Source organism: Chionomys nivalis, chromosome 5, assembly GCF_950005125.1.
Source record: "Chionomys nivalis chromosome 5, mChiNiv1.1, whole genome shotgun sequence".
In the NCBI taxonomy this organism is placed as follows: domain Eukaryota; kingdom Metazoa; phylum Chordata; class Mammalia; order Rodentia; family Cricetidae; genus Chionomys; species Chionomys nivalis.
This window is the reverse complement of record NC_080090.1, coordinates 65,795,289-65,823,093: the sequence shown is the minus strand read 5'-3', so window position 1 is coordinate 65,823,093 and position 27,805 is coordinate 65,795,289. Positions and strand designations below refer to the sequence as shown.

At 44.3% G+C, this 27,805-nt stretch overlaps 1 protein-coding gene across 1 annotated transcript in view; it reads right to left on the bottom strand.

Annotated features, from left to right (window-relative positions):
• Positions 1 to 662: 662 nt before the first annotated feature.
• Positions 663 to 27,805, bottom strand: part of LOC130874144 (major histocompatibility complex class I-related gene protein) — a 32,026-nt gene continuing 4,883 nt past the window's right edge. Inside the window, 5 exon segments of the mRNA XM_057769135.1 lie at positions 663 to 811; positions 814 to 918; positions 1,575 to 1,718; positions 1,721 to 1,813; positions 7,823 to 7,873. Of these exon segments, the coding sequence (XP_057625118.1) occupies positions 663 to 811; positions 814 to 918; positions 1,575 to 1,718; positions 1,721 to 1,813; positions 7,823 to 7,873 (542 nt within the window).

Here is a 27,805-nt window from a genome sequence, read left to right as displayed (position 1 = left end):
CAGCACACGCTTACAACTGCGGTCCAGACCCCTCCTCTTCACCCCGGGCTTGCCCCAGCTCTACAAAGTCCCTCCGGTTAGACGTTACTCTTCCAGGAAAGGTCAACAGTGTCCAGGGATTTCCGGAAATATTTGAATCATCCCATCGAACACGAAACATTCTGCATTCTGTTGAAGTTGGTCAAAAAGGCTCGTGTATTTACAGCAGGAGACGAGCTGTGTATCCAGAAGAATCGTCCTGTTAATCCCCAAGTTTCTTAGGAAGCCAGTCTTCCTAAGCCCTTCCTCATAGGCCAGCTTTTCACTCTCACCCAGTGAACCTTTGCTTCTTAAATAATTTGTAACAACTGTCCCACTCTCAAAAGTTTTCCCAACCTCTCCCTGGCAGAAGACAGAGGACTTTTTTTGATAGCGGTGCCTTTGGAGGCACTACATTCTGTTAAGACAAGTGGAACTGCTAAGGCTTGTCAAGATGCTGCTAAAAATACCAACTAATGAGAATTCTCTTAGGGGTTTATAGGTCAGAACAGTCCAACCAAGAGATGGATTTCAGCACAAGGTAAATAGCACCTGCAGAAGGGGAAGTTAGACAAAGAGCCAGGTTTTCTAGGGATGTGAGAGCAAGGTTCTCTCTCCTCTTTATCTGTCCTTTCTAGGGCAGCTTATCCGTACTCCAAGAACCTCTTGAGCCAGGCAATGCATTCCTTTTCCAGCCAGTTCTTTTGGTATTGCAACTCATGCAGGTTGGCCTCCCATGTCCGCTTGGTGATTTGAGCTACATTATCTACAGCCACCCAGGAGAGGGTGTCTTATTGAAGACAATGAAATCTTGTCCGTCATATGCATATTGGAGAAACCCTGTGGTGCTGCCATATTCCAGCAACTCACAGCCAGTCATTCTCTGGTAAGTGTGAAGCCCTGAAACACACACAAGCTATGGAATCACGGGTGAAAGCAGAGACGGGGGGCTTCTCAGATGATGCAACTGGAGCATGGTTGGAAGCACTCTTTGCTCCGGAAGACACCACCACACAGGCCTGTATATTTGGGTTCCAGAAGGTTCCTGCTTTGCAGACCCACATACTAATAGACATTGATGGGGTACTTACTGCATGCCAAAGGGTTACGATGATGCCTGCCTTGGAGAATTAGCCTATCTTTGGAATGATTCATTGATAAATCTCCCAGCTATTCTGAGTGCAGTGTAGGAGCAAGAGATACACACAGGAGCCAGAAATATCTCTGGGACAATTCATATAGTATGTTTCTGAGCAGAAATAAGCAAATCAGGAAGCCCAACCATCAGAAAAAAAGACCCAAAATGGTCAAATTTAGAATGAGAAGAGAGAAAATTGTTGGATGCCAATGGGATAAGAATATGGGGACAAGGGATAAAGGATTTTCATAAAAGGATAGTGTGGAAGAGCCACAGGAAGATGGTGGGCACTGAAACCCAGCCACCTAATTTTCTGGGTTTTGCCAGAGACTACAGAGGGTGTTGAGCAACTGGTCACATTGGCCTTTCTCGCGGGAAGTAGTCAGTGAACAAGAGTGTTCGTCTGTTGCCATCACACCTGAGCGGTTGTTGTGCCTCTGTAGGCCCCTCAGCTCCTCCTTGAACGTCTGCTGCCAGTTCCTCAGCAGCTGAGTGTACCTCTCCCAGTGATCAGGTGCCAGGTTCTCCGCCATCCATGGAGCCCTCGGCTCCTTCTGCCGGGGTACGTCGTGTCCACGTACCCAACAAAGGTAAATTCAGGGACTCCAGGGCCAGGGTGCGAAACAGCCAGACGAAAATATCTCAGAGAGTGAGTTCCTAAGGAGGAAGCAAAGAGAGTGTGAGAGTCACAGATGCCAGAATACATTAACTGCATCCCACTGACACCCACACCAGCGCCCTTGCTCCACACGCAATGCGTCCATCCCACTGTGTTCTCCGACACCATTATCGGATCCCTAGGAATTACAACCTGCAAAAGACTGCAGCCCTGTGACCAAGGATGAAATTTTACAGGTAACCTCAACTTGTAAGCAATATACAGTGTGATGCTCTGGTCTTGGGTGAAGGCCCAAAGACCATTCACTGGACTGGGGCAAATTGAGTAATGCCTGAAGAAGCCTTCAGAACCTCTGAGGGAGAGAAGACCCTGACAACCCAACTTACTTGCACTACCAATAAAGCCGCTGGGTTGATAACTGAGGGCTCCCCCTTATCTCTACACACACAGGGCTGCACACCCCTCCTCCCGGATTAGACGGAGCTAGAACAGCTCTGGAGAGTCAGGCCTCCTGGGAAAAACACTTTCAAAAGCGCTTTTTTCTTGCCTTACTGAACCACTCCTCTTATCTCCTTTCTTATTATTTTTCAACTTTTTCTTTTGTCTAAATACCAATGTGAAAATTGTGATCATCACTAAGGATTAAAAGTAAATCGAAATGAAACAATCCCTCCACCTACCATGAACCCCTCAGGTTGTCCAAGAATTTCAGGGCATGGTGGAGACAACCAAGATGGTCTCAAAGTAGCACGATAGGGGCTATCATGTCAGTGTGGGATCTCGGGGACATCTTGACAGAGGTGACATTTCAGAGGAGATTTCAGGGTTAACAAGAGGTGAACAATAGGCCAGGGGGAATTGGCAGAAGCATGCACGCTGGCCAAGTACACCACAGCTGTCTCCTCATGCTCCCTGGGATCCGTCTGGTACCTATACAGGTACAAGTCACGCCTGACCCTTAGCTGGGCTTCTAAAATGACACTTCACTATATAGGAATATCTGCTGACAGATGTGAAGTTAGTAATTCAGAGCAGGGAAAATGAGGAAAAGGCCATGCTACGCTCTCCTTCATAGCATGTCAGACCTGTGACAATTTCTGTCTTACCTGAATATGTTGCTCAGAGGATCAAAGATATAACTATTAAGGTTGAGTCATTTGGAAAGACTAACGTTGTTCTACACAAATGTCAATTCCGCACCATTTGCTCTGACCCCTTCCTTGCTCCAATAATTATGAAATCAGGTTTGGTTCTTCCCCTTCCATGAATCACCACCATTAGTCACTTGGGCTGAAATCTATGATCTAGTATTTGGCCCTTTGTCTAGCTGGGCCAGTCAAACTGCTTCTCAAGGGGCATTTGCTGCTTACTCGCTTCTGCTAGGCCTTGCTGGAGATCCCATTCAAACGCTCAAGCAGCTCTTACACCAACACGCTGGTTACTTTTACTGTCCTGAGTTTTGTCCCTTTAACTTGGCACAGTAGCAGTTGGGCCGTTTTGACAAACCTCTAAGGAACATTCCTGGATTACAAAGCAATTGAACATGTATTTTCAGGCATTCATCCACAGAGATTTGCATTTATGGGATATCTACCATGGACAAGATACAGGGCAAATTCAGAAAGAGGGAAGTGAACCAGATAACAAACTGCCCTCCAGGAATTAACAGCATAACTGGGAAACGACAAGTGTGTAACACAAACAAACACAAGAATCGAAAGAGGGGCACCGACGGACTGCAGTCAGGACAGAAACCCTGCACTCACAGAAGTGGTCCATTGAGAAATCCTCCCAAGGCCAGGCAGTGGTGGCACATGCCTTTAATCCCAGCGTTGGGAGGCAGAGGCAAGCAGATCTCTGAGTTCTAGGCCAACCTGGTCTACAGAGTGAGTTCCAGCACGGCCAGGGCTACACAGAGAAACTGTATCTCATAAAAAACAAAACAAAGCAAAAAATCAAACAATCAAAAATAGAAATCTCCAAGGAGATGAAGGCAGATCAGCTTCAATGAGTCTTAAAGGGCAGCAGACACCTCCATCATAACTATTAGAATTGAATTTATTTATTAAGTGAGTACCATGTGTTTGGTACCATACTACTGAGAAACATGGGTTTCATTAATTCCTCACACTAATAAAACAAAACATAACATGGTCTCACGTACCCCAGGCTAGCTTCAAACTTTCTATGTAGTCAAGAATCACCTTGAACTTCTGATTCTCCTGCCTCTATTTCCCAAGTGCTGGGGTCATAGACATGCATCTCCAAATCTGGCTTTTTGTGGCACTGGGGAACCTAGAACTTTGCATAAGTTAGGCAAGTATCTGTCTACAGGGCTACCTATCTGGTCCTCCCAATAGTCCTTCAAGGTAGGTCCCTTAGTTCCCATTTCACAGATGAAAAGTGCAGAGAGATTAAGTACATTGCTCAAAATTACCTAAGTACGGACAGTCTTAGAAGCTATGATGAAAGAACCAGGAATCAAAATCTGATCTCATATAGGGAGCTTCTCTACCTATGACTACCCAACCCTGCTTAAGAGAGAGGTGCTTCCCCAGTACAAGATGGTACAGCCTTCTAGACGCTAGCGTATCAGTGCTCTCTCCTGCCCCCTTGTGTCAAACATGTTTCAGTCTCTGATTTTCCACACATGCCACTTCCTCTGGTTGGATAATCAAGTCAACAAAGACGGTTTTATTGTTGCCTGTTCAGGAAATCTAATGCCTTAGTAAGGAAAAGATGATTCCTGATAACTACTCTTTGGGATTCCGGGTTTTGTGGGAGCGAGGAGAGAAGCAGATGGTTGTGTTTTTAGTTAACACAGCCTTTGGACTCTTCTCAAAGCATGTAGCAATGCTGATGGCTCTACATTTAGCGGGAACCATTAGTCCTCTGTCCTAGCAACTGTCACGTGACAGGATCTTATGATGAGCCTAAAAATTATAAATGTGACAGTTTGGCTTCTTAGCCACCATCTTAATTACTTGTCCTTCTGGAAAAAATATGTGATAGAAACATTAGGGGAAAAGGACTTGTTTTGGCTCATGGTATAAAGGGGTACAGTCCATAATGGTGGGAAGACAAGGTGGCTGGGCTCACTCCAGTCTGGGTTTGCCAGATCTTGTGGTATAGTTCCCTCACCTCTCTGAGGATCAGGAAGCAGAGGGCTCAGGCTAGAAGTGTGCCAGACTATAGCCCTTAAGTCCTAACCATGAGGCCCTACATCTGTTATCTAAGCTCTGTGTCCAAAAGGCTGCACAGCCTCTCGAGAGATGCCATCAGCTGAGCACCTAATGCTTAAACATACAAGTCTGGAAGTCCATTTCACATTCAAACCACAGCATTCCACCCTGGCCCCAGAGGCTCATGGCCATTTCATAATGCAAGATGCATTTTACTACTGCAAAAGCCCCCGAAGTCCCTAGAGTTCCAACACTGATTAAAAAAAGTCCAAAATCTTGGAGCTGGAGAGATGGCTCAGTAGTTAAGAGCATTTGCTGCTCTTCCTGAGGATCCAAGTTTGGTCCCCAGTGTCACAAGACAGCTCAAAACTGTAATTGTAGTTCCAAGAGATTCGATGCCCCTTTTTGGCCTCGCATGAGCATAGCACTCATGCGATACATATACATACATGAAGACAAACATTCACTTATAAAATGCAAATACACCTTTTAAGAAAAATCCAAAGTCCAAAAGAATTTTCCCAAGATCAGGCAGTCTTTTAGATGTGAACATCTGTAAAACAAAAAACAAATATACTTTCAAAATATACTGGCACAGAGTAAACATGGCCCTTCCGAAGGGGAGGAACAAAAGTATAGCCGGGGAAAATAGGACCGAAGCAAGGCTAGTCAAGTCAAGAAAGTTCATCTGTTGTGTGGTCCAAGTAACCCAATGCCTTATAAGGCAAATACGGTTGTGATTCCTGGTAGCTAGCCTTGGGGTTTCAGGCATTGTGGGAAGAAGGGACAGAAGTAGTTCCGTGTCTAGTACCTCGGGGATGTGGCAATGTCATCTGTGTTCCGGTGGGTTTGGGGAGCCCAACATGTTCAGCTCTGCTCCAGGCAGTCTACCTTGCCCAGAGTGCTTACAGTTTTCTACAGCAGATGTAGGACTGTGGGTAGTCCTATAGCATCTTAGGATCTTCATTGCATCCTAGGCTTCTCCCTCTCTGATCCATGCAGAGTCCACTCGGGAGCTCCACGCAGGAATCCTACCCTTCTACACGATGCCTTACCTCAGTGGTTTTCTAAACCTTGGTACAAACCTCTTTAACCTGATAACCAGTGTATTGTGCATGCTTGCAAAGCCAGCACCATGCGGCTCCTGCTGCCAAGTTCTGCCACTAGCTTGAGATGTTTGCCTTTCAACATAGCTCTGGGGGCTTCTGAGCACCTGCATAGCTGACCCTGAAAAACCACTCCCCCAAGAGGTCCCGTTTGGATGGGTTAGGTGGAGTCTTTGATGAGTGAGATCTTGCCTTCAAGAAATCTTACCATTTCTATTGGCCTCATACAGAATGTGAGATTTTCCTTTAATTGTACTAATATCTTTATTAATTATCCCAGCTCTTTCCACAGTTGCTTTGATGACGACTGAACTCATGTTCCTTTCCTTATCAAACTACACCCTTTTGAAACATTTCTTTTCTAGTTTCTGCTACCTATCACTGTACTGTGGCTAAAAGCATGGGGCAGTAACTGCTATTGTCTGTATGCTGAGCTGGCTAGAAATTTTCTTCACCAAACAAATTAGTATGTTACTTTTCAATTTAGCCTCATTTTTACTTTCAGGACACAGGAAGAACATAGATTCTTTGTCAGAATATAACACAAATGTCCTCTAGTTCAATTCCTGATAAAAATCCTTGCTGCCATTTGAAACTCATGAGCAAATATTCCTTGTCTCTCAGATGAGGGAATATTCCTTTATCGCAACATCTGGTCTGCTACACTCCTGCCAGAATATCCCACGAGGCTCTGTTTACAGCATTCTAAGGTTGTGCTAGCCTACAGCTCCAAACCTTTTCATATTACTTTTCCACATCACTTCCAAAGTCCTGCAAATTGCACAGCCAGGTTTCCCATCAAAATGACCCCACCTCTGGAGCCCATATTCTGTATGCATTACTTTTCTCATTGCTGTGACATGATACTTGATTTGACAGAAACAGCTTATAGCAGGAAGGATTTATTTGTATAACGGGTAAAGGGGACAGAGCACATTAAAGTGGAGGAGGCAAGGAAGTTGGGATTATCTTGGTTAGGGAGGGAGGACCTTGCAGAACACTATCCTCACATTACACAGTCAGGAAATATTGGGCTTGGGATAGAAGCAGGGTCAACCAATAACTCAACTTTTGCCCCCACAGCCTTAAGCCTGCAAGCTAAGTCCCATGCCCTAAAGCTCTATAATACCCTAAGAGTGCCACCATCTTGAAAGCAAGTGTTCAATAAGTCTGTGAGGAGCACCCATGGAAGCCATAACAGCTACTCTGCAATGGCTACTTGTTTTAGTTAGGGTTTTTACTGCTTCGATGAAATACCATGACCTAAAAGCAAACTGGGGAGAAAAGAGTTTATTTGGCTTACACGTCAGCACTGCTGCTCACACTGAAGGAAGGCAGGGTAGGAGCTCAAACAGGGCTGGACCTTGGAGGCAGCTGATGCAGAGGCCATGGAGGAGTGCTGCTTCCTGGCTTGCTCCCCATGGCTTGCTCAGTTCACCTTCTTATAGAACCCAGGACCACCTACCCTGAAATGGCGCCACCCACCATGGGCTGGTTCATCCCTCTATGATCACTAAATGGGAAAATGCCTTACAGCTGGATCTCATCAAGACACTTCCTCCGTTGAGGCTCCTTCCTCTCTGATGACTCTAGCTTGTGTCGAGTTGACACATAAGACCAGCCAGTTCACTACCATTTCAAAGGTTACCAAGATCTCGTTTCATGTATTATTCTTGTCTGAGTTTCTAGTAAACATAGCCCTAGGTGCTAGGGGTACAATAATGAATAAGTCAAAGTCCCAGTTCTCTGAGATAATTACTAGAAGGAATATTCCCAATCAACAAATATATGAGGCCAAGTGGTAATAAATCTTTTTTTTTTTTTCGAGACAGGGTTTCTCTGTAGCTTTTGGTTCCTGTCCTGGAACTAGCTCTTGTAGAACCAGGCTGGCCTCGAACTCACAGAGATCCGCTTGCCTCTGTCTCCCGAGTGCTGGGATTAAAGGCGTGTGCCACCACCGCCCAGCGGTAATAAATTTTATAAAGAAAACTAAAGCAGAAAAAGGAGATGGTGTGGAGAGGGTCAGTATGTTAAAGAGACCAGAAAAGGTTTCTAGATCAGATAATATTGAGCAGAGTTAAGTCTTTAGTGAAGGGGGAGTCCATGGGCAAAGACCTTCCCAGACAGCTAAGCCCAAATCCTTGAGGGTGCATACTTTACATATTGGAGGAACGGCAATGTGGTGATATTTGTTTGTTCTTTAACGCATAAAGCTTTCCTGAAGATCAGAGTGCGGAGCTAGCCACATGAGTTAGCCATAGAGGCCAGGCAGTAGTAGCACACACCTTTAATCCCAGCACTCGGGAGACAGAGGCAGATGGATCTCTGTGAGTTCAGGGCCACCCTGAGCCACATGAGATTGAATCAGTCTAAAAGAGAAACAGAGTCAAACCGTGGTAGTTCACACCTTTTATCCCAGGGAGGTGGAGTTAGGAAGTGTTATGACTGGGCAGAGAGAAGAATATAAGACTTTGAACCAGAGATCCGCCTGACTCTGTCTCTGAAATATTGGAATTAAAGACCTATGCCACCACTGCCTGGGTTGTTAATTTTTTTTTTTTTTTTTTTTTTTTTTTTTTGAGACAGGGCCTCTTTGTATATCTCTGGCAGTCCTGGAACTTTCTCTGGAAACCAGGCTGACCTCGAACTCACAGAGATCTGCCTCCTGAGTACTGGGATTAAAGGCATGCACCTTGCAAATCTTAGTCTTTAAATGATTCATTGGAGTTGTAATAAAATGTGATTTGATACATATACTCTTTAAAAAGGTATTGTTTATAAAAAAGATTTTCTCTAATATAAACTTAGATGTCAGAAATAACGCCTTTTGTCATCTGTCTCGATTTAAGCTTTATAAAATCAAAGCATTTAAAGAGTTATATGTTTCATCTTTAATCTAGACCTCCTCCCTCCAATTTTCAGCAATCCTCTGGGGTGAGAGGATTGTGGTCAAGCACGAATAGACAGCTGTTCTGCCTAGTTAAAAGAAAAATCTATAAATTAGTTGAGTTTTTCAGATTTAGATTTATTCAGTGTCACCTATGAAGAAGAGAACCTTAAGGAAGTGAAATACTGCCTTGGAGAAATTTCTTCTGCATGGACATGGGCAAGAGCTCCATGGAAACAGACTGAAGTCTAATAAAGTTTTCAGCAAATGTCCATATTTTCTCATGTTAATTCTTTGAACTCAAGATTTCTGAACAGATAGTCTACAAATGTTGTCTTCTAAGACTAGCACTAATGACTTGTCTGTGATCCATCCTAGTCTCTGAAGCATTGTTCATAAAGTAGATTGGTGTAATGAGCTAACACACCTATTAAATTATTAATAACATCAAGAGACTAACTGTGCCTGTCGGTAGTGGCACACACATTTAATCCCAGCACTCGGGAGGCAGAGGCAGGTGGATCTCTGTGAGTTTGAGGCCAGACTGGTCTACAGAGTGAGTTCCAGGACAGTCAGAGACACAGAGAAACCCTGTCTCGAAAAAATAAAACACCACCACCAACAACAACAAAAAGAGACTAACTGTGCTTATATCAAGATGAAGCATACATACTATATACGGTTAGGCAGCGGACTTCTCATGCACGATGCCCCCGGTGTGATTACAGCGGCACACCTCATCAGCTCAGTTTCACACCCGCTGAAATGAAGGGCAAGAAAACCTGGAAAAGCACAAAACACTCATTTTTACATAAATTCTGCAACTACGGTAGATCAGTTTCAAACTCATTATCATTGCCCAAGCGCACTGTCACTCCAGCAGGTGGTTTCAATGCTTTAGGAATGCTACTTTGAAACATGAGGTCTTTCAGGAAGCATTTAAGTGCCTACTGGGAATAGATAGAGTCACAGAAACAAAGGGGAAATGGAGCTGCCTCTTCCTGCCTTTAACGGGAGCAGCTCAGGGAAGATTCTGGGGAAAGAGAGTTAGAGACCGGTGAACAGGAGCTATGAGAGGAAGGAGCAGGGGCGATCACTTGTGGGCTATGCAGCTTAAGAGGCGACACACTGGGAGTAATATGGGAATTATCTTAACACTTCCGGGAGTTATGTCTTGAGCATTCGGGTTTCTCTTCCCCCATCCTCCATCCATCTATGGTGTAAAAGTATCTGTTTATGGGTAACACTGGGCACAAATATTGAGTAGACCTTAAGCCATTTTCCATAAATCCGAAATCCCTTCCCTGTCATTGTCCTCAAAGCACATTTAGAGCTTCACCAGCAGGAGACAGCCTTCACCAGATAGGTACCATGGAGAGACAGTAATGAAGCAACTATAAAAAAACACTTTCACCCCGAAGATCGAAGGGAAATGAACAGCAAATAAAGTTACTGAAACCCAGAAAGCTGTAAAGAAGAGGGGTTTTCAGAAAAAGGAAAACAAAACAATGTACATTGTAGAGAGCTATAGCTACAGCCAGAGACTCAGAAAGACGGGAAGGGACCAGCTAGGCACACCCCATCTCTCTTTCCTGTGCACTGGTCTCTCTTCTGTAGTGCCTCCTACCAGGTGAACCGGCCCAGAAACTAATCTGCAAAAAGACTGCGCTGTAAGCAACAGAGAAGCAAGGCCCCTAAGGAGTCAGCCAAAAGGCAAACAGGGAAGCACGGAGCAACAGCCTTGCTTATATTTTCCCACAGATTATCCAACTACTCATAAATCTAGTGGTATCACAGAAAAGGCCTGGACTGAAGACGAAAGATCTGTGTTCTGACTGCTATGTGAGCGCTATCAATCTCGCTCTCTCCCCCTTCCTCCCTTCTTTCTTTCTTTTTTCGTTTCTTTCCTTCCTTCCTTTTCCCTCCCTCCCTCCCTCCCTTCCCTCTTCCCTCCCTCCCTCCCTTCTTCCTTCCACCCTTCCTTCCTTCCTTCCTCTAGAATAGCTAGGAGCTGTAAGTATGCATCACCATATCCAGCTGTTCTATTCCCCAAATCATCTGACACATTGTGAATTAATACACAGATGATCTGAAAGAGTTCCTTCCTGGTGTGCGCATCAGTAAGCAGCTTAGGTGGTCTGGTCTAAGTTCTGGAATTCTCCTACAAACCTTCAGAAGCACCAACACCAGCTAGAAAGCAGTTGCTTAGGGCAGAGAAGAGGAGACTTCTGTCACATAAGGACTCTCGTGTGTTTGTGGCAACACACGGCTTCTGCTTCCCTAGAGACACAAGCTCCTTAAACTATGAAGAACTTGGGGGTTTTGTTTTTTGTTTTTTATTTTAATTCTATTTATTTTTATGCACATTATTGTTTTGCCTGAATGTATGTCTATTTGAGGGTGTTGGATTCCCTGGAGCTGGTGTTATATACACTTGTGAGCTGCCATGTGGGTCCTAGGAATTGAACCCATGACCTCTGGAAGATCAGCCAGTACTCTTAACCACTGAACCATCTCTCCTGTCCCAGAACTTTTTTTTGGTTTGGTTTGGTTTGGTTTGGTTTGGTTTGTTTCTCGAGACAGGGTTTCTCTGTAACTTTGGAGCCTGTCCTGGGAACTAGCTCTCCACCAGCCTCTGCCTCCTGGGATTAAAGGCATATGTCACCATTATCCAGCTTTTTCTTCCTCTCTCTCTCTCTCTCTCCCCCTTCCTTCCTTCCGTCCTTCCTTCCTTCCTTCCTTCCTTCCTTCCTTCCTTCCTTCCTTCCTTCCTTCCTTCTTTCCTATAAATGAATATTTTCTACACCCAGTAAAAAAGCTCGGAATCTGCTTTGTTTTTCCCGGCTCTTCTCTTATAGGTAGCCCTTGGAGTGGAGGAAGAAAACCATCTATTGACCTGGACAATGGACCCACTGGACTGTTTAACATCCCTGGAACTCCCGCCACAGTCCTATGAGATTCACTGTTAGAAAAGAGGAGAAACAAGGAAAAGCAAGGGTATAGCAGAAAAGTAAGGAGACAGCTCTCAGAGGAAAAGTGAGGAAGTTACAGAGTTTTCTAGAAAAGCTTGCACACTCAAACACACACACACAATACACTCACACACACATATATACCCACACACTCACATATACACACTAACACACACACTCTGGGCAACAGGTCAGCTGTTTCGTCTCCCTTCAAGTCTTGGGTATAGTAGGCCTGAAGATTTGCCCCTGGCCTTTCTATAGTTTGCACAAGTTTAGGAATTAGCCATTGTGTGGCAGCTTTGGATTTGGGAGTAAAGAGCGCTTGGGATACTTACGGGCGTGGCTGTGCTACACCCAGAGTACTGAGGAGAGGGAAGAGGATCATCATTAACCCCAACTAACGTTCTTTTCTTTCCAGATTCTTTTACCTCAAGTGATGACAGGCTTCTGGTGAATCTTTTGAGAACCTGTACTCTACCAGCTCACCAGGAAATTTGGTAATTGAGCAATTCGAAAGACCTTCTCCAATAAGAACAGGGAAAGGTATCTGGTATCATCAGTTGCTAGGTAGGATAGAGACTTACAAAATGAAAGCAATGAAATTTAACCCCTTGTTGGTCCCAGACACTGCTTGCTCCAATCCATCAGCTTCTTTCCACCCAGTTCCCAACTGATGCACAATTACTTGTAAGCCATAGGGAAGCAAAGATTAATAACTCAGATTATTGCCTTTGGTTCTTTCTTAGAGTTTAGATTTTTTTAAACCAAGGAACAAAGAACATGACACCTGGTTTCCAGGATTTGAAACTCCCTGCTCAGTCTGATATCCCCATTCACCTGTCTCATTCAGCCCTGTAATTTTTACTTACATCTGTCTTTCCTCTACTTTTTCACCCATAGGCCCCAACCATGAGGTTGAAGCAGGAAAACAGCAGTCTCCAAAAACAAGTGGTAGTCACACTGTCATCAGAAGCACGCGGCAGGTTAGGAGACAGCAGCTGAACTTGTTCAGGGCAACAGAGCTAGACAGGAAAGAGGAAGTGCGACAGAATGGCGAGAAGAATGGAGGCAAGGCAGCGAGCAGGCAGGCTTTGGCTCCGGTCCAGGCTGTGGACCTGGGTTTGATCCCACCTCTCTCACTTGGGGCAGAACTCAAATTACACCAAGGCTGGGCCTCTTCCACTTCAGAAGGAATCTGGCATGTCTTCCACAGGACTGTTGAAAGACTCGGTGAGGTTCTGTTTATCATGCACATGAGGGGAGTAGAATCAAACATCCTGGTTTTCTGCAGTGATGAGTTGAGTGACGGCCTAGCCCCATACCTCAGAACCTGTGCATACAACAGCTTGCAATGTGGCAAAAAGTATGCACCACCACTGCCTGGCTTAGTCACCTAATTTTTGCTTTTTAAAAAATAGGACATTTTTAGCTGTCTTCCTTTTCCCACCAAAGGGAGTCTTGTGGATGCAATAGAATTAAAGACAGCAAGGAGGAGAGATGAACCTGGGTTATCTAGTAGACACAGTATAATTGCGAGTTATTTTGTTGTTGTTTTTAACATGATTTTTTTTTTTTGTTGATTCTCGGGGAATTTCATATCATGCACCCCAATGCTGCTCACTTCTCAGTTCCTTCATATTTCATATCTGTCCCTCATCTCTGCAGCATGCCCCCCAAATTAATTAAAAACAAAAAAACAAACAAAATAATGTCGCCTTGCTCCTCCATCTTTCCAACACTTCTGTAATCATCCTGGCATCAAGAACTTCAGTGTGTCACACAGTGTACCCTTCTGTCCAGTCAGCCCCACCTGAGAAAGATTCATCGCAATGAGTCATTGGTTTTGTTCAAGTCCTTTGGCACACCATCATCACTGGACCCTCACCAAAATTCCTCTCGAATATCCTGCTGTTGTTCCAGTCACGGAGAGCCTATGGTTATTGTTCCACAGGATCAGTACCTTCATGCACTTCAGTAGGTCATAGACGGGGCAGACGTTGGAGTGGGCCAACCCAAGGCCCAGGATGTGGGTCTGGGTGGTAGCTGAGCTGGTCGGTTGGGGCCATTGGGGTCACCCCCTCAGACGAGGGGCAGAGCCAGTTCTCCTAGGCCCATACCAAGGGGGTGAGGTGGCAGTTCTCCCACACCCATGGCAAGGGGTGGGGTTATCTGTCCCAGTGGATAGCAGTGGGGGGGCACTCTCCTATGGAGAGCAGGGTCATGGGGGTTCTTATGACAAGGAGGCAAAAGGTCAGAATCTGAGAAGGTACGGTGACAACAGAAGCAGAGATGGCAGCAGTGCATGGCTGAAGGGCATGAGTGAGAGAGTGCAGGTAGTCCCTGGATCTGGAGTGAGCGGCCACGCATCTTACCCCAGGACCTCTAGAGAGAATGCATGCATCAATATTTGATTTTCTTTAGCCCATAAGACCTATCTTCAGAACTTTGGCCTCCTGAATTATAGGAGAGAAAATTTATACTGTTTTTAGCAACCTAATTTTTTCTTTGTTTCGTTTTTATTTTTCAAGATAGGTTTGCTCTGTGTAGCCCTTGCTGTCCTGGAACTAGCTCTGTAGACCAGGCTGGCCTCAAACTAACAGAGATCCACCTGCTTCTGCCTCCTGAGTGCTGGGATCAAAAATGTGTGCCAGCACTGTCTGGCTTAGTCACCTGATTTTTGCTTTTTAATAAAATAGGACACTTTTAGCTATGTTGTAAGGAGGTCACTGGTTTGTTTCCGGCTGCTCAGCCCCAAAATAATCACACAGAAACTATATTATTTAAATCATTGCTTAGCCCATCAGCTTTAGCTTCTCATTGGATAACTATTATATATTAATTTAACCCATTTCTATTAATCTGTGTATCATCACATGGCTGTGGCTTACCGGCTAAAGTTCTGGCAGAGGGCTACATGGCTTCTCTCTGACACCGCCCTTCTTTCTCCCAGCATTCAGTTTAGTTTTCCCTGCCTCACTAAGTTCTGCCCTATCAACAGGCCAAAGCAATTTTCTTTATTAATTAACCAGTCATATTCACAGCATACAGAGGGGAATCCCACATCATAGCTATTAAGCTGGGGGCATCCCCAGCCCTCTCACACCCCTATATCCAAAAAGCCTGGGATGATTGGAAGCCCCTGGCCTGGCAACTGCCCAGATTGGACTCTAAATCCCAGCCTGCCAAGCAGTGACCCCTTCCTGGGGAGGGTCAGGACCACTCCCCCAGGCTATTTAGGCTTGTGACAGAAAGAAGAACACGTGGTTTTTGGGTTTGCATGGTTCCCCTCTGTCTCTCTTTCCCTCTCCATGTTCTCCTGGCCACCCGAGAGTACAACATTTATTAAACATGAACATTTTAATTTGGCTAATCTGGTCTGATTGGATTTCTTTGCGCCGGTGGAGCGGCTCGTCTTAACGTTTTTTCCTAATAGTAGCTATGTCTTCATTTCCCCACAGAAGGCCAAATGAAATTATTTGAAGGTTACTCCTTGGGTGCTTGTATCTCTTTCTTCCTTTCCTTCCTCCTTTTTTCTCCCTTGGTTATCAATCTAGAAAATATAGATACCCATGTGCCCCTCCCAGAGATCTCCAGTTATTGCTCAATGGTGCTCGAGTTCCGTGCCAATGTATTTGTTTCTTTGGATTTTTTTTTCTGTTAATAGCTTGTCCCCCAAAATGCATACTGTACTCTTAAAAAGGAAGCATGAAAAGAATGGGTAGATTGAAATCATTTTATTCTAATTGCAAATTAGTAAAAGGCAAGAAGGATCACCCAGCAGAGGATACCTTTCCTGGTGTAATGGATTAATAAAAATTCTGATTCCTGAGTAGCTGCAGTGGTAGAAACGCTATAGGTCCCTGAGTGGCGGCAGGCCATGGGCTCTAAGAGCAACCAGTCCCAGGCAGGGACAATGCATGAGACCACACAGCAGGTCTCCCAAGGTGGCTGGTCCTCAGCAGCGAACCATGTGGTGGCAGGCAAGAGACAGATGGATGGGCAGGCCATGCAGAGTAAGGTTGGATATTTATTTAGTGGTTATTTAAGGGAAGGGAGAAGGGGAGAAGAACAGAGAGGCGGGGGGGAGGGTGAGAAACAGAAGCGGTGAAGGGGAGAAGGGGGGAGAGGAAGAAGCTGCCTCTTTGAGAGGGAGATGGAAAAAAGAGAGACTCAGGCTGGAAGCTGAAGGTCAACCTACCTCAGTGGATGGGGGAGGAAGTGGGCATGGCTTGTCTCTTAAAGAGACAGAACAGATAATTACATAATTGCCGAAGATCCTGGAGTAGCTTGCTGTGGGATCCCCGGCAGTGAAAGCAGTGGGCAGGGGGTCCCGAGAGCAGCCAGTCCTAGGCAGGGACTGCGTATGAGACCATGCCACAGGTCTCTGAGGTAGCTGGTCCCTAGAGGCAAGCCATGTGACCGTGGCAGCAGGAAAGAGACAGATGGAGGCATGCCATGCAGTGAGGGTGGGAGGTTGGATATTTATTCAGGGGGTTATGAAAGGGAGGGGAGAACGGGAGAAGATGAGAGAGAGAGAGAGAGAGAGAGAGAGAGAGAGAGAGAAGGGAGAGACCGAAGCTGCCTCTCTGAGAGAGAGATGGAAAAAAGAGAGACAGAAAAAAGAGAGACTCAGGCTGGAAGCTGAAGATCAGCCTGCCTCAGTGGATGGGGGAAGGGAGCGGGCGTGGCTTGTCTCTCAAAGAGACAGAACAAATAATTACACCTGGTATATTTTAGTGTATGTTTCTTTGATGATTTGGCTGTGGATATGCATGTAGGTCTATGTGTGTGGGGGTCTCTTTTTGTCATTCTTTCCGCTGTTGCCTGTGGATCAGGATGTAAAGTGCTCAGCTACTGATCCAGTGCCATGCCTGTCTGCTTCCCACAATGATGATAATGGACTCACCTTCTGAATCTGTAAGCAAGCCCCCAGTTAAGTGCTTCTTTTTATAAGAGTTGTTTTGGTCAGGGTGTCTCTTCACAGCCATAGAACAGTAACCCAAACAGAAGATGGTATCAGGAGTGAGGTATTGATGTGACAGGCCTGACCACAGTGTGATTTGGAGGAATACAGGAGATTTGGGGACTTTGGGCTAGAAAAGTTGTTGGGTGTTTTAATTGTGACCTAATGAGACATCCTAGTAAGATCATGGTAGACAGTGGTGCTGAGAGCAATGTGGAATGTGAGGGGCCAGCCCAAGAGATTTCAGAGAGGAAGAATATGGCTGGCCTAAAGATCGTTCTTGTGAAATTGGGCAAAGAATGTGGTTGCTTTTTTGCCCTAGTCCTAAAAATCTGCCTGAGGCAAAATGGAAGAGTTTTGGATTACTGGCTTTGGCAGAGGAGATTTGTGAGATTCTGCCTCAGAAAGGACAAAAACCAAACAGTTCTGGCGTGGGGCCTTTAATCCTAGCAGATCGCTGTGAGTTCAAGGCCAGCCTGGTCTACTTAGTGAGTTCTAGGACAGCCTGGGCTACAGAGTGAGACCCTGTCAAAAAAATCAACAAAGAGCATCTGGAAAGTGTTGGAGCCAAATCCTATGCACTAGGAGATACCAGATTTAAAGAAAAGTATAATGCTAAACAGAACAAAGGGAGTGGTAGCTTCAGGGCAAGACCCCACCCAACTGAGCTTCCAACTTGTGAAAATGAATTAAAGGAAAGCTTAAGCAGCAAAGGAAACCAGCGACAATAGAAAGCTTATGCAAATGCAAATCAGGGAGGAGCCCAGGTTCCAGCCCCAGCAAGCAGAAGAATTTGGCTGCTTCAACCAGGTGGTTCTGGTTTTATCAAGAAAGATACAGGAAAGGAGTTATAGACTTATCCCCCATGGTTAAAAAAAGCAGCTGAAGCTAGGTGTTTGGCAAGACAGACCCCAAATGGAAGGAGAGAGAGAGAGAGAGAGAGAGAGAGAGAGAGAGAGAGAGAGAGAGAGAGAGAGAGAGAGAGAGAGATTGTAGTATTGCAGAAAACAGCTGGAAAGAGACGGAGTTCTGGAGAGAGTTTTGACACTGGAACTGGAGATGCAGAATTTGGAGTTTGTCCTGTTCGGTTTTGTTCCTGCTTTGGTCTAGTGTTTCTTCACTAAGTTCCCCTTTCTATCTTTTGGAATGGTAATGTATATTATGTGCCATTGTATGTTGAAAATATGTGGTCTGCTTTTTTTTTTTTTTTTTTAACCCAAGATAAGGTTTCTCTGTGTAGCTCTGGCTGTCCTGAAATTCACTCCATAGATCAGTTTGACCTTGAACTCAGAGATCCACTTGGCTCTGCCTCCTGAGTGTTGGGATTAAAGATGTGTGCCACCATTGTCCAGTCTTTGGTCTACTTTTTTATTTTGATGTTACAGTTAAGCGATTACCTTAAGTCTCAAAAGAGACTTTGGGCTTTTAAATAGTGTTGAGATTGTGAATGACTATGGGAACTTTTGAAGCTGAACTAAATATATTTTGCATTATGTATGGCTACAAGTTTATGCGGGCCAAAGAATGGAATGTAGTAGTTTGAATGATAATGGCTGCACAGGCTCATTTATTTACTTACTTAGTCCCCAGACGGTGAGTTGTTTGAGAAAGATTAAAAGGATTAAGTGGCATGGCCTTGTTGGAGGAAGAGTGTCACTGGGGGTGAATTTTGACCTTTCAAAAGTTCATGCCAAGTCCAGTGTTCCTCTCTCTGCCTGCTGCCTGAGGATCAGGATGTAAAGCTCTCAGCCACTGCTCCAGCATTATGCCTGGCTGCTTCTTGTCATGATGATAATGGATTAACCTTATGAAACTGTAAACAAGCTCCCAATTAAATGCTTCCTTTTATGAGTTGCCTTGGTTGTGGTGTCTTTTCACAGTGATAGAACAGTAACCAAGACAGGCAGTCATGTTGGTGAACCTCTATGGGTATAGCTTCTAATATTACTAAGAGACACAATATCAGCATCAACTCCCTAATCATCTGACTCTTACAATCTTTCTGCCCCTTTCCTTCAATATTCTCTGAGCACTGAGTGTGGGGTGTTTTATAGATGTATCTATTGGGACTGGACTCCATAATTCTACATTTTGGTTAGTTGTGGTTTTCTGTAATAGTCTCTATCTATTGCAAAGATAAGTTTTCAGGTGAGCTGTGGTGGCACATGCCTTTAATCCCAGTGCTCAGGAAAAAGAGGCAGGTAGATCTTTGAGTTTGAGACCTGCCTGGCCTACAAAGTGAGTTCCAGGATAGCCAAGGCTACACACACACACACACACCAAAAAACAAACAAACAAACAAACAAAAAAAACCTGTCTCAAAAAACTAAACAAAACACGACAAAAACAAACAAACAAACCAACAAAAAAAGAGTGAAGAGAAGTTTTCTTGATGAGGGGTGAAGACTTTTCAGACATCCTTATTATTATTTTATATCCCTCCCTCCTTCAGTGTTTCCTCCCTCCCTTTCCCTAAAGAACGCCCCCTTTCCCATTTCCCCTATGAGATCACTTATATACTAATATTTCCCTTTACCCTCTGTGGTGATTTGAAAGAAAATGCTCCTCAAAGGGAGTGACACTATTAGGAGGTGTGGCCTTGTTGGAGGACGTGTGTCACTGTGGAGGCAGGCTTTGAGGGCTCGTATATGCTTTAGCCTCACCCAGTGTCTCACTTCACTTCCTGTTGTCTTAGCTAACTCTCCAGCACCATGTCTGCCTGCAGACCACTATGTCTCACTGTTGTGGGATAATCTTTTTGTACGCTGAGATGTGTTTCTGTCAAGGTACATTCTGATTGGTTTAATAAAGAGCTGAATGGCCAATAGCTAGGCAAAAGAGGGTAGGCAGGACTTCTAGGAGAGAGAGAAACTCCGGGAAGAATCTGAGGCATGCAAGATTCATCAACGAGATGCAGATCAAGTCAGATGTACAGTATGGAGGAGAGGTAACAAGCCACATGACACAACACAGATTAATATAAATGGGCTGAATTAAGTTAAGAATTGGGAACAAGACTAAACTAAGACCAAAGTATCATGATTAACAAATCTCTAAGTCATTATTTGAAAGCTGGTGGTCAAAAGAAAGTCTGACTGTATCCCACCATAACAATAATGGACTGAACCTCTGAACTGTAAGCCACCCATTTAAATGTTTTCCATTATAAGAGTTTCCATGCTCATGGTGTCTCTTCATAGCAACAGAATCTCAAACTAAGATACCCTCTGTGGTGGTTTGAATGAAAATGACCCCCATAGACTCATAAGGAATGGCACTATTTGAAAGGATTAGGATGTGTGGTCTCATTGGAGTAGGTGTGTCCTGTAGAGGAAGTATGTCACTGGGGGTGGACTCCAAGGTTTCAGATGCTCAAGCCAGGTCCAGTCTCATTCTCTCTTCCTGCTGTTTTCTGATCCATATGTAGATCTCTTAGCTACCTCCCCAGCACCTATGTCTGTCTGCCTGTGTGCTTCCATGCTTCCCACTGTGATGATAGTAGACTAAACCTTTGAAACAGAAAGTCAGCCTTGAGGAAATGTTTTCCTTTATAAAAGTTGCTGTGGTCATGATGTTTCTTCACAACAATAAAACCCTAACTAAGACACCATCCTCCAACCTTCTTCTGTATTTACCTCTCTCCCACTTCCTAAGGAGCTCCCTTTTCATGTTCTAATTCTCTTTTGTAAGTTCTTATTATTTCAAATTTATATTTCCCAGGATTGATATACATATTTAATGGTGTAACTTTATTGCTCTTTAAAGTTCAATCAGAATCAAGATTTGCTTTCTTTACATAATTTTAAAATTGCATTTATTATTATTGTGTTTATGAACATGATCCGAGTGTGGGTGCCCTTGCCATAGGACGTATGTAGAGGTCAAAGGACAACGTTGTAAGTCAGTTCTCTTTTCATCTTTGTGTGGGTTCTGGGAACCAAACTGGCCAATAACTTGCCTTATTGTAAAAATTATTTAACACTGCTATCTTCAGGCTTGATGATAGTGTATACCTTTAATCTCAGCACTTGGGAGACAGAGACCAGGAGAATCTCTGTGAATTTTGAGACCAGCCTGGTCTACAAAGCGAGTTCCAGGACAGACTCTAAAGCTACAGAGAGACCCTGTCTCAGAAAAACAAAAAACAAAACTTCTGTCTTCAGGGGTTCTTTGCTTGTATGTGACCACTTGGCTTTTTTTTTTTTCTTAATTAAATGCATTCCCCTAACATGACTTACTTTTAAACATTTTTAATAACCATCAAGCAAACATTCCATAAATTATTCACTTTTTAGCATTTAACATTTAAACTGATTAAAATTGGTCCTTGTTTATTTTAAGCAGCATGTAGAAGGCGAGAGCAGACATGTTGATGACAACAAAAGAGTACAGAGAAAACACAACCAGTGTGTGCATGTGTGTGAACACTCCTATTATTGGGTGTAAATGTGAAAAATTACAGCCAGATCATCAGAATTTAATGAGTGAAATATTTCCTGGAATGACCCAGAGAATGCACATGGGCTTCATAGTTATTAGGTTGGAATATGGGCTGGAGAGATAACCCAGGCTCTTCCAGAGGCCCTGTGTTTAGTTCCTAATACTCACATGGCAGCTAACAACCTCCTATAATTCCAGTTCCAGGGGATCCAACTCCCTTGTCTGACCTACAAGGGCTCTTGCTACATATGCTGCCCATTAACTCATGCAGTCAAACACACATACACATAAAAAACAAACAAGCAAATACATTTTTTATAAAGTTGTGACGATGATAAAAGTACACAACATCTACCCATAGTACCTTTTCTTCACCTTCTTTCACAAAAGACTTAGCATGAACTCAACAGAACAAACAACCCAGTTAAAACAGGCCAAGGACTTGAACAAACAAAAGATTATATAAATGAGTTATTAGGGAAATGAAAATCATAACTATAAGATACCACTCACACCCAGTGGGCTGGCTGCTACTGAAACAGACCACAAAATAACAAGTGTTGGCAAGGACGTGGAGAAGCTAGAACTCTTGTGAACTACTAGTAGAAGTTTAAAATGCTATAGTCATTATGAAAATGGTCCCTCCAAAGTTAAAAATATATTTACCATATAATCCAGCAATTCAACTTTTAGTTACTGCATATATTCAAAATAGTTAAATGTAGGGTGTTGAAGAAATATCTATAGATTTGTACTCAAAGCATCATTATTCGTAAATACCAAAACTTGAAAGTGATCCAACTGTCCCATGATGGGTGAAAGGACAAACGAAAGGTGGCAAATGTCAGTAGAACATTGTTCGGCTTTGACAGTGGGATTCTGAAAAGTAGTACAACATGAGAGAGCCTTGACAACACTATGCCATGAGAAACAATGCTGTGGAACAATCCTGTACACTGTGAAGATGAGTTGTTTTCATTGGTTTAATGAAGAGCCAACTGGCCAATAGCTAGGCTGGAAGAAGTTAGGCAGGAGAGCAGACTGAGAGAGTACTGGGAGGAAGGGCAAAGTCACCAATCAGACTCAGAGGAAGCAGGAGACAAGCATGCCCTGCTGAACAAAGGTACTGAGCCACATGGTTAAACATTGGTTTTAAAAAATGTGAGTTAGCCGGGCGGTGGTGGCGCACGCCTTTAATCCCAGCACTCGGGAGGCAGAGGCAGGCGGATCTCTGTGAGTTCGAGACCAGCCTGGTCTACAAGAGCTAGTTCCAGGACAGGCTCCAAAGCCACAGAGAAACCCTGTCTCGAAAAACCAAAAAAAAAAAAAAAAGAAAAAAAGAAAAAATGTGAGTTAATTTAAATTGTAAGAGCTAGTTAGTGTAAGACTGGCCAAGATCAAAAACACTGATGAGGTGGCTGGAGAGATGGCTCAGAGGAATAGAGCACTGGCTGCTCTTCCAGAGGTCCTGAGTTCAATTCCCAGCAACCACATGGTGGCTCACAACCATCTATAATAAGATCTGGTGTCCTCTTCTGTACTGCAGGATACATAAAGGAAGAACCTATATACATAATAAATAAAAATCTTTAAAAAAAAATAAAAAAATAAAAAAAAAACACTGATGACAGCTTATGCTGGAGAGGATGTGGGGTAAGGAGAACACTCCTCCATTGCTGGTGGGAGTGCAAATTTGTATAGTCAGTTTGAAAATCAGTATGGCGATTTCTCAGAAAATTAGGAAACAGCCTACCTCAAGACCCAGCAATACCACTTTTGGGTATATACCCAAAATATGCTCAATCATACCACAAGGACATGTGCTCAACCACATTCATAGCAGCATTGTTTGTCATAACCAGAACCTGGAAACAATCTAAATGCCCCTCTATCAAATAATGGATAAAGAAGATGTGATACATTTACACAATGGACTATTAAACAGTGGAAAAAATAATGACATCTTGAAATTTGCAGGCAAATGGATGGAACTAGAAAACATCATTTTAAGTCAGGTAACCCAGACCCAGAAAAACAATTACCATATGTATTCACTCATAAGTGGTTTTTAAACATAAAGCAAAGAAAACCAGCCTACAAATCACAATCCCAGAGAACTAGACAACAATGAGGACTCTAAGAGAGACATACATGGATCTAATCTACATGGGAAATAGAAAAAGACAAGATCTCCTAAGTAAATTGGGAGCATAGTGACCATGAAAGAGGGTTGAAGGGAAGGGGAGAGCAAGAAAGGGGAATGGAGAAAAATTTATAGCTCAATAAAAACAATAAAAAAGAGCTGGTTAGTTACAATCCTAAGTTATCGGTTAAGCATTTGTAATTAATAATAAGTCTCTGTATGATTATTTTGGAGGTGACTGGCAGGACAGAGAAAGTCTACCTAAAACAGAAAATCACAGAAAGACACATCTTGTCTGAGTCCACTCCTCAGAGGTGGCTAGAGACACAGGAGGTAGAGTGGTTGATGTCAGAGTTTGGGGGCAGGTGACAATGTTTCAGGGGTACATGATCATAGTATTTCTGGAGATGGCTTGTACCACTCTACACTTCAAAATGCCTGAGAAAAGCTAGGGGGTTTCTTTAGTTGGTTAAGCACTTACCATGCAAGCATGAGGACCACTAGGTTTGAACCCTAGGACACATGAGAAAAAACTTGATGTGGTAGCATGTGCTTATAGTTATAGTTTAAGTAAAATGATGCAGGTTCCCTGAGTGGCGCAGTGGCAGAAACGCTGCAGGTCCCTGACTGGTGGCTGTGAGCAGCAGGCCATGAGGCCACATTGCATGCCTCCAAGTGGTGGCAGGCAGCAGGTCCCAAGACCATGGCAGGCCATGGAGGCAGCTGGGTCCCAGGCAGGGAGCCACATGGCATGTGAGAGACAGAGGCATGGAAAGGCACGTCATACAGAGTGAGGCTGGATATTTATTTAATGTGTTATGAAAGGGAAGGGAAGGGGGAGAAGTGGGAAGAGAAGAGAGAGGTAAAGAGAGAGAGAGAGAACCAGAGAGGGGGCGAAGGGGAGAAGTGGGGAGAAGGGAGCAAGGCAGAAGCTACCTCTTTGAGAGAGAGATGGAAAAGGAAAGAGTTGGCCTGCAAACAGAAAGGAAGATCTGCCTGCCTCAGCGGATGCGGGAGTGAGTGAAGTCTTGTCTCTTAAAGGCACAGGAAGACCATTACATTCCCATCTCTTTTATAATAAAAAGGTGAGAGGTTGGCACAACAGGTTAAAGGAATTGGGATGGTGGATTCTCAAGACTGCTTCCTGCTTATTTGTGGACATTGTCTTGGGTCTGAGCTTGACTGTACTGACTCTCAACTTAACAGGTAAAGCAGGGTTAGATTAAATATAAAGTATTTTATGTAAGAGACTTAAAAGTACATACCAATTTAAAACATGAGACTTATTGCTTTGTAGTTTGAAATGAGATACAATGAACAGACAATTATGACATTTAACAGTAAACATTGGTGTATTTAAGTTACATGTATGCACACACACACACACACACACACACACACACACAGTGAACAGGAATTGAGCAAAGTGAATGTTCTTGGTGGGCCCTACCAAAGGCATGCCACTGCGTAAAACACACATGTAACAGAGTCAACACCAGGGAAATAGGCATGGAATACCTCAGATGGAGGAACTTGGTCACCTGACCTGGCTCTCAGTTATGGTGGTGGTGAAGTCACCTGACCTCAGTCAAAGTGGCAGCGACCACATGTTGTATGGAAGAGAGACCTAGAGGCATGATCTGTCCTGTTGCCGAGCCACCACAAGCCACAGTGGGGAGCAACGGCTGGAATTGAAAACAGCTGCCTCATGGATCCGACCAATCTTGTTGACAATGGTGGCAGAGACAGTTTGAGGAAAAGTGGAGCTGGCGGGACACCAGTGAAATGAGGGTTTATACCGTAGCTGAAAATGTAAAATCCTGCGAAAACAGCGGCAAACACTGCAGGGCCTATAGAAGAATGTTTCCTCTCTACAGTCAGGGTGTTAAAACCTGACCGGCTCCGGTCCAGGAGACTCGGAAGCCAGAGAGGCTGGAGGCCACTCCAAGCTGTCTCTTGTGGCCGGGACCACTGACAAGAGGTCCAAAAGAAAAGAAAAAAGAAAAAGAAAGAAGAAAGAAAAATCCAAAGGACCCTAGGCCCCCAGTCAAATGCACTGCACAGGGTGTGCAGTTCTAACACAAGAGGACTGACCCTGGGTCATCTAGTCATGTTTTTAGCTATGGAAAGCAGTGAAGGGCTCAACTGTAGCTTGTGAAGGCTGTGGTTGAGGGCTGGAAGGGGAAAACTCACCATCAAAGCTGCTGGTGTACATAGAGGTTGATGTTCAGGCAGATGGAACATGTGGTTGTTGTGTAAAAAATACCCAGTTCCAGATCCCGACCCTGGGAGAGGGGCGGGAGAGCCTCCTGAGTCTCAGGCACCAATGTTATGGTTTAAATAAGATGCTGTGGATCTCTGAGGGGTGCAGCAGCAGAAACGCTGCAGGTCCCCTAGTGGTAGCAGTGGGTAGCGGGCCATGAGACCATGCCGCAGGTCCCTGAGCAGTGGTGAGCAGCAGGTCCTGAGACCATGGTGGGCCACGAAGGCAGTTGGTCCCAGACAGGGAGCCATGAGGGCCATGAGGGCCAGTGGGTCCTAAGCAGGGAGCAATATGGTAGGTGAAAGACCGAGATGGGTAGGCACACCATGTAGAGGAAGTGGGTATTTATGTAGTGGGTTATGGATAGGTAAGAGAAAAGGGGAGATGGTGGAAGAGCCGAGAGAGAGAGAGAGAGAGAGAGAGAGAGAGAGAGAGAGAGAGAGAGAGAGAGAGAGAGAAGAGGGGGAGAGGAGGGGAGCCAAGGCAGCAGCTACCCATTTGGGAGAGAGATGGAAAGGAAGAGACTTGGACTGCAAGCAGGAAGAAAGATCTGCCTGCCTCACTGGATGGGGGAGGGAGTGGACAGGGCTTGTCTCTTAAAGGAACAAGACAGATCATTACACTTACAACCTCAGTGCTAAGGAGGCAGAAGTAGGCAGATGGCTGGAGTATGAAGGCTGGCTAGCCTAGTCTAATTAACAAGGTCCAGGTTGATGAGAGACCTAATCTCAGAAGACAAGGTTGACAATACCTGGGGAAAGAGACAAGGTTGTCATTGGCCTCTGTGTGCCTCCCCTTCCATGCACATACACCCATGGACCACTGACCACACAAAAATTATCACACACACATTGAAGATGATAGATTTTATGTTTTAAGTGTTTTTCCCACAAATAAAAAGTAATAATAAAAATGAACTTGGATGGTCTCCAGTATTTCATACTTTGTAAAATGCATTCATGTATATGAACACATTAGATACTTACAACAGCTTCTAAGGGAGAAGGTTGAATGTTATTATTTCCCTTTTGGAGTAGAAGAGATTCCTTGTAGGGGTAGGGTTTTTGTTGGTTTGTTTTTTGTTTTTTATAACCAGCTCAACAGGAATGGGGATATTTTAAAGAGACATTTGTTCCCTTCCCTTTGACTTTCAGACTAGGGAACAATGATCCCCAAGAAATAAGAATTTTCCCTGGAATCTCATGCTGGGAGAAGGCTGAAACCTGGTGCCAGCCAGAAGAGAAACATGCTTTTGTTCTTGTTCTTCCAAGACAGGGTTTCTCTGTGTAGTACTAGATACTCTGGAACTCACTCTATAGGTCACACTGGCCTTGAATTCAGAGGTCCACCTGCTTCTGCTTCCCAAGTGCTGGGATTAAAGGTGTGCACCACCATGCCCAGCTTTTTTTGTTTGTTTGTTTTCTGAGGAGGAATTTTGTTTCCAGTAAAGAGATTTCATATGGTATGATGTCATAACAGACCACCTTGTAGGAAAGATTGAGCCGAGACAATGATGGGTCAGTGATGGGGGAGACTACACTTTAGAGATGACTACTTAGCTGTGCACACCTCTGGCCCTATATTTGAACCTTGATGCTGGCATCTGTGGTGGGTATGAGCTATGATGTGATCTCCTCTGCGATGCCGACACCTGCGCCCTACTTTCTGTATTGTCATGTCTCTTAATTCTACACACCCTATCCTGCAGGACCCTCTATCTTGCAAGAGAATGGCGAGCTCTCCCCACCATCTACCCTCCTAACTTTGGAGACCCACTCAGGGACTAAAGTTTCCACAGGAAACTTTCTCAAGGACTCCATAGAAAACGGAGTTGACCTGTTAGCCTCCCTCAGCAACCTGAACAGAATTTTAGTGCCATGGTTGAGTGAATTCTGACAAATACATGCACCCTTGTACCCCACACCTTGTCCAAACACAGACTATTTCTAACAACCCAGAAAGCTTGCCACTTTACCCCAAAGCTTCCACCTACCCTTTGGCTCTTTCACTTTACAAGAAACCTCTTTTGGAGAGGGTGGGGGCAGGAGTGGGAGTGTGGCTATTTGCTGAGCAT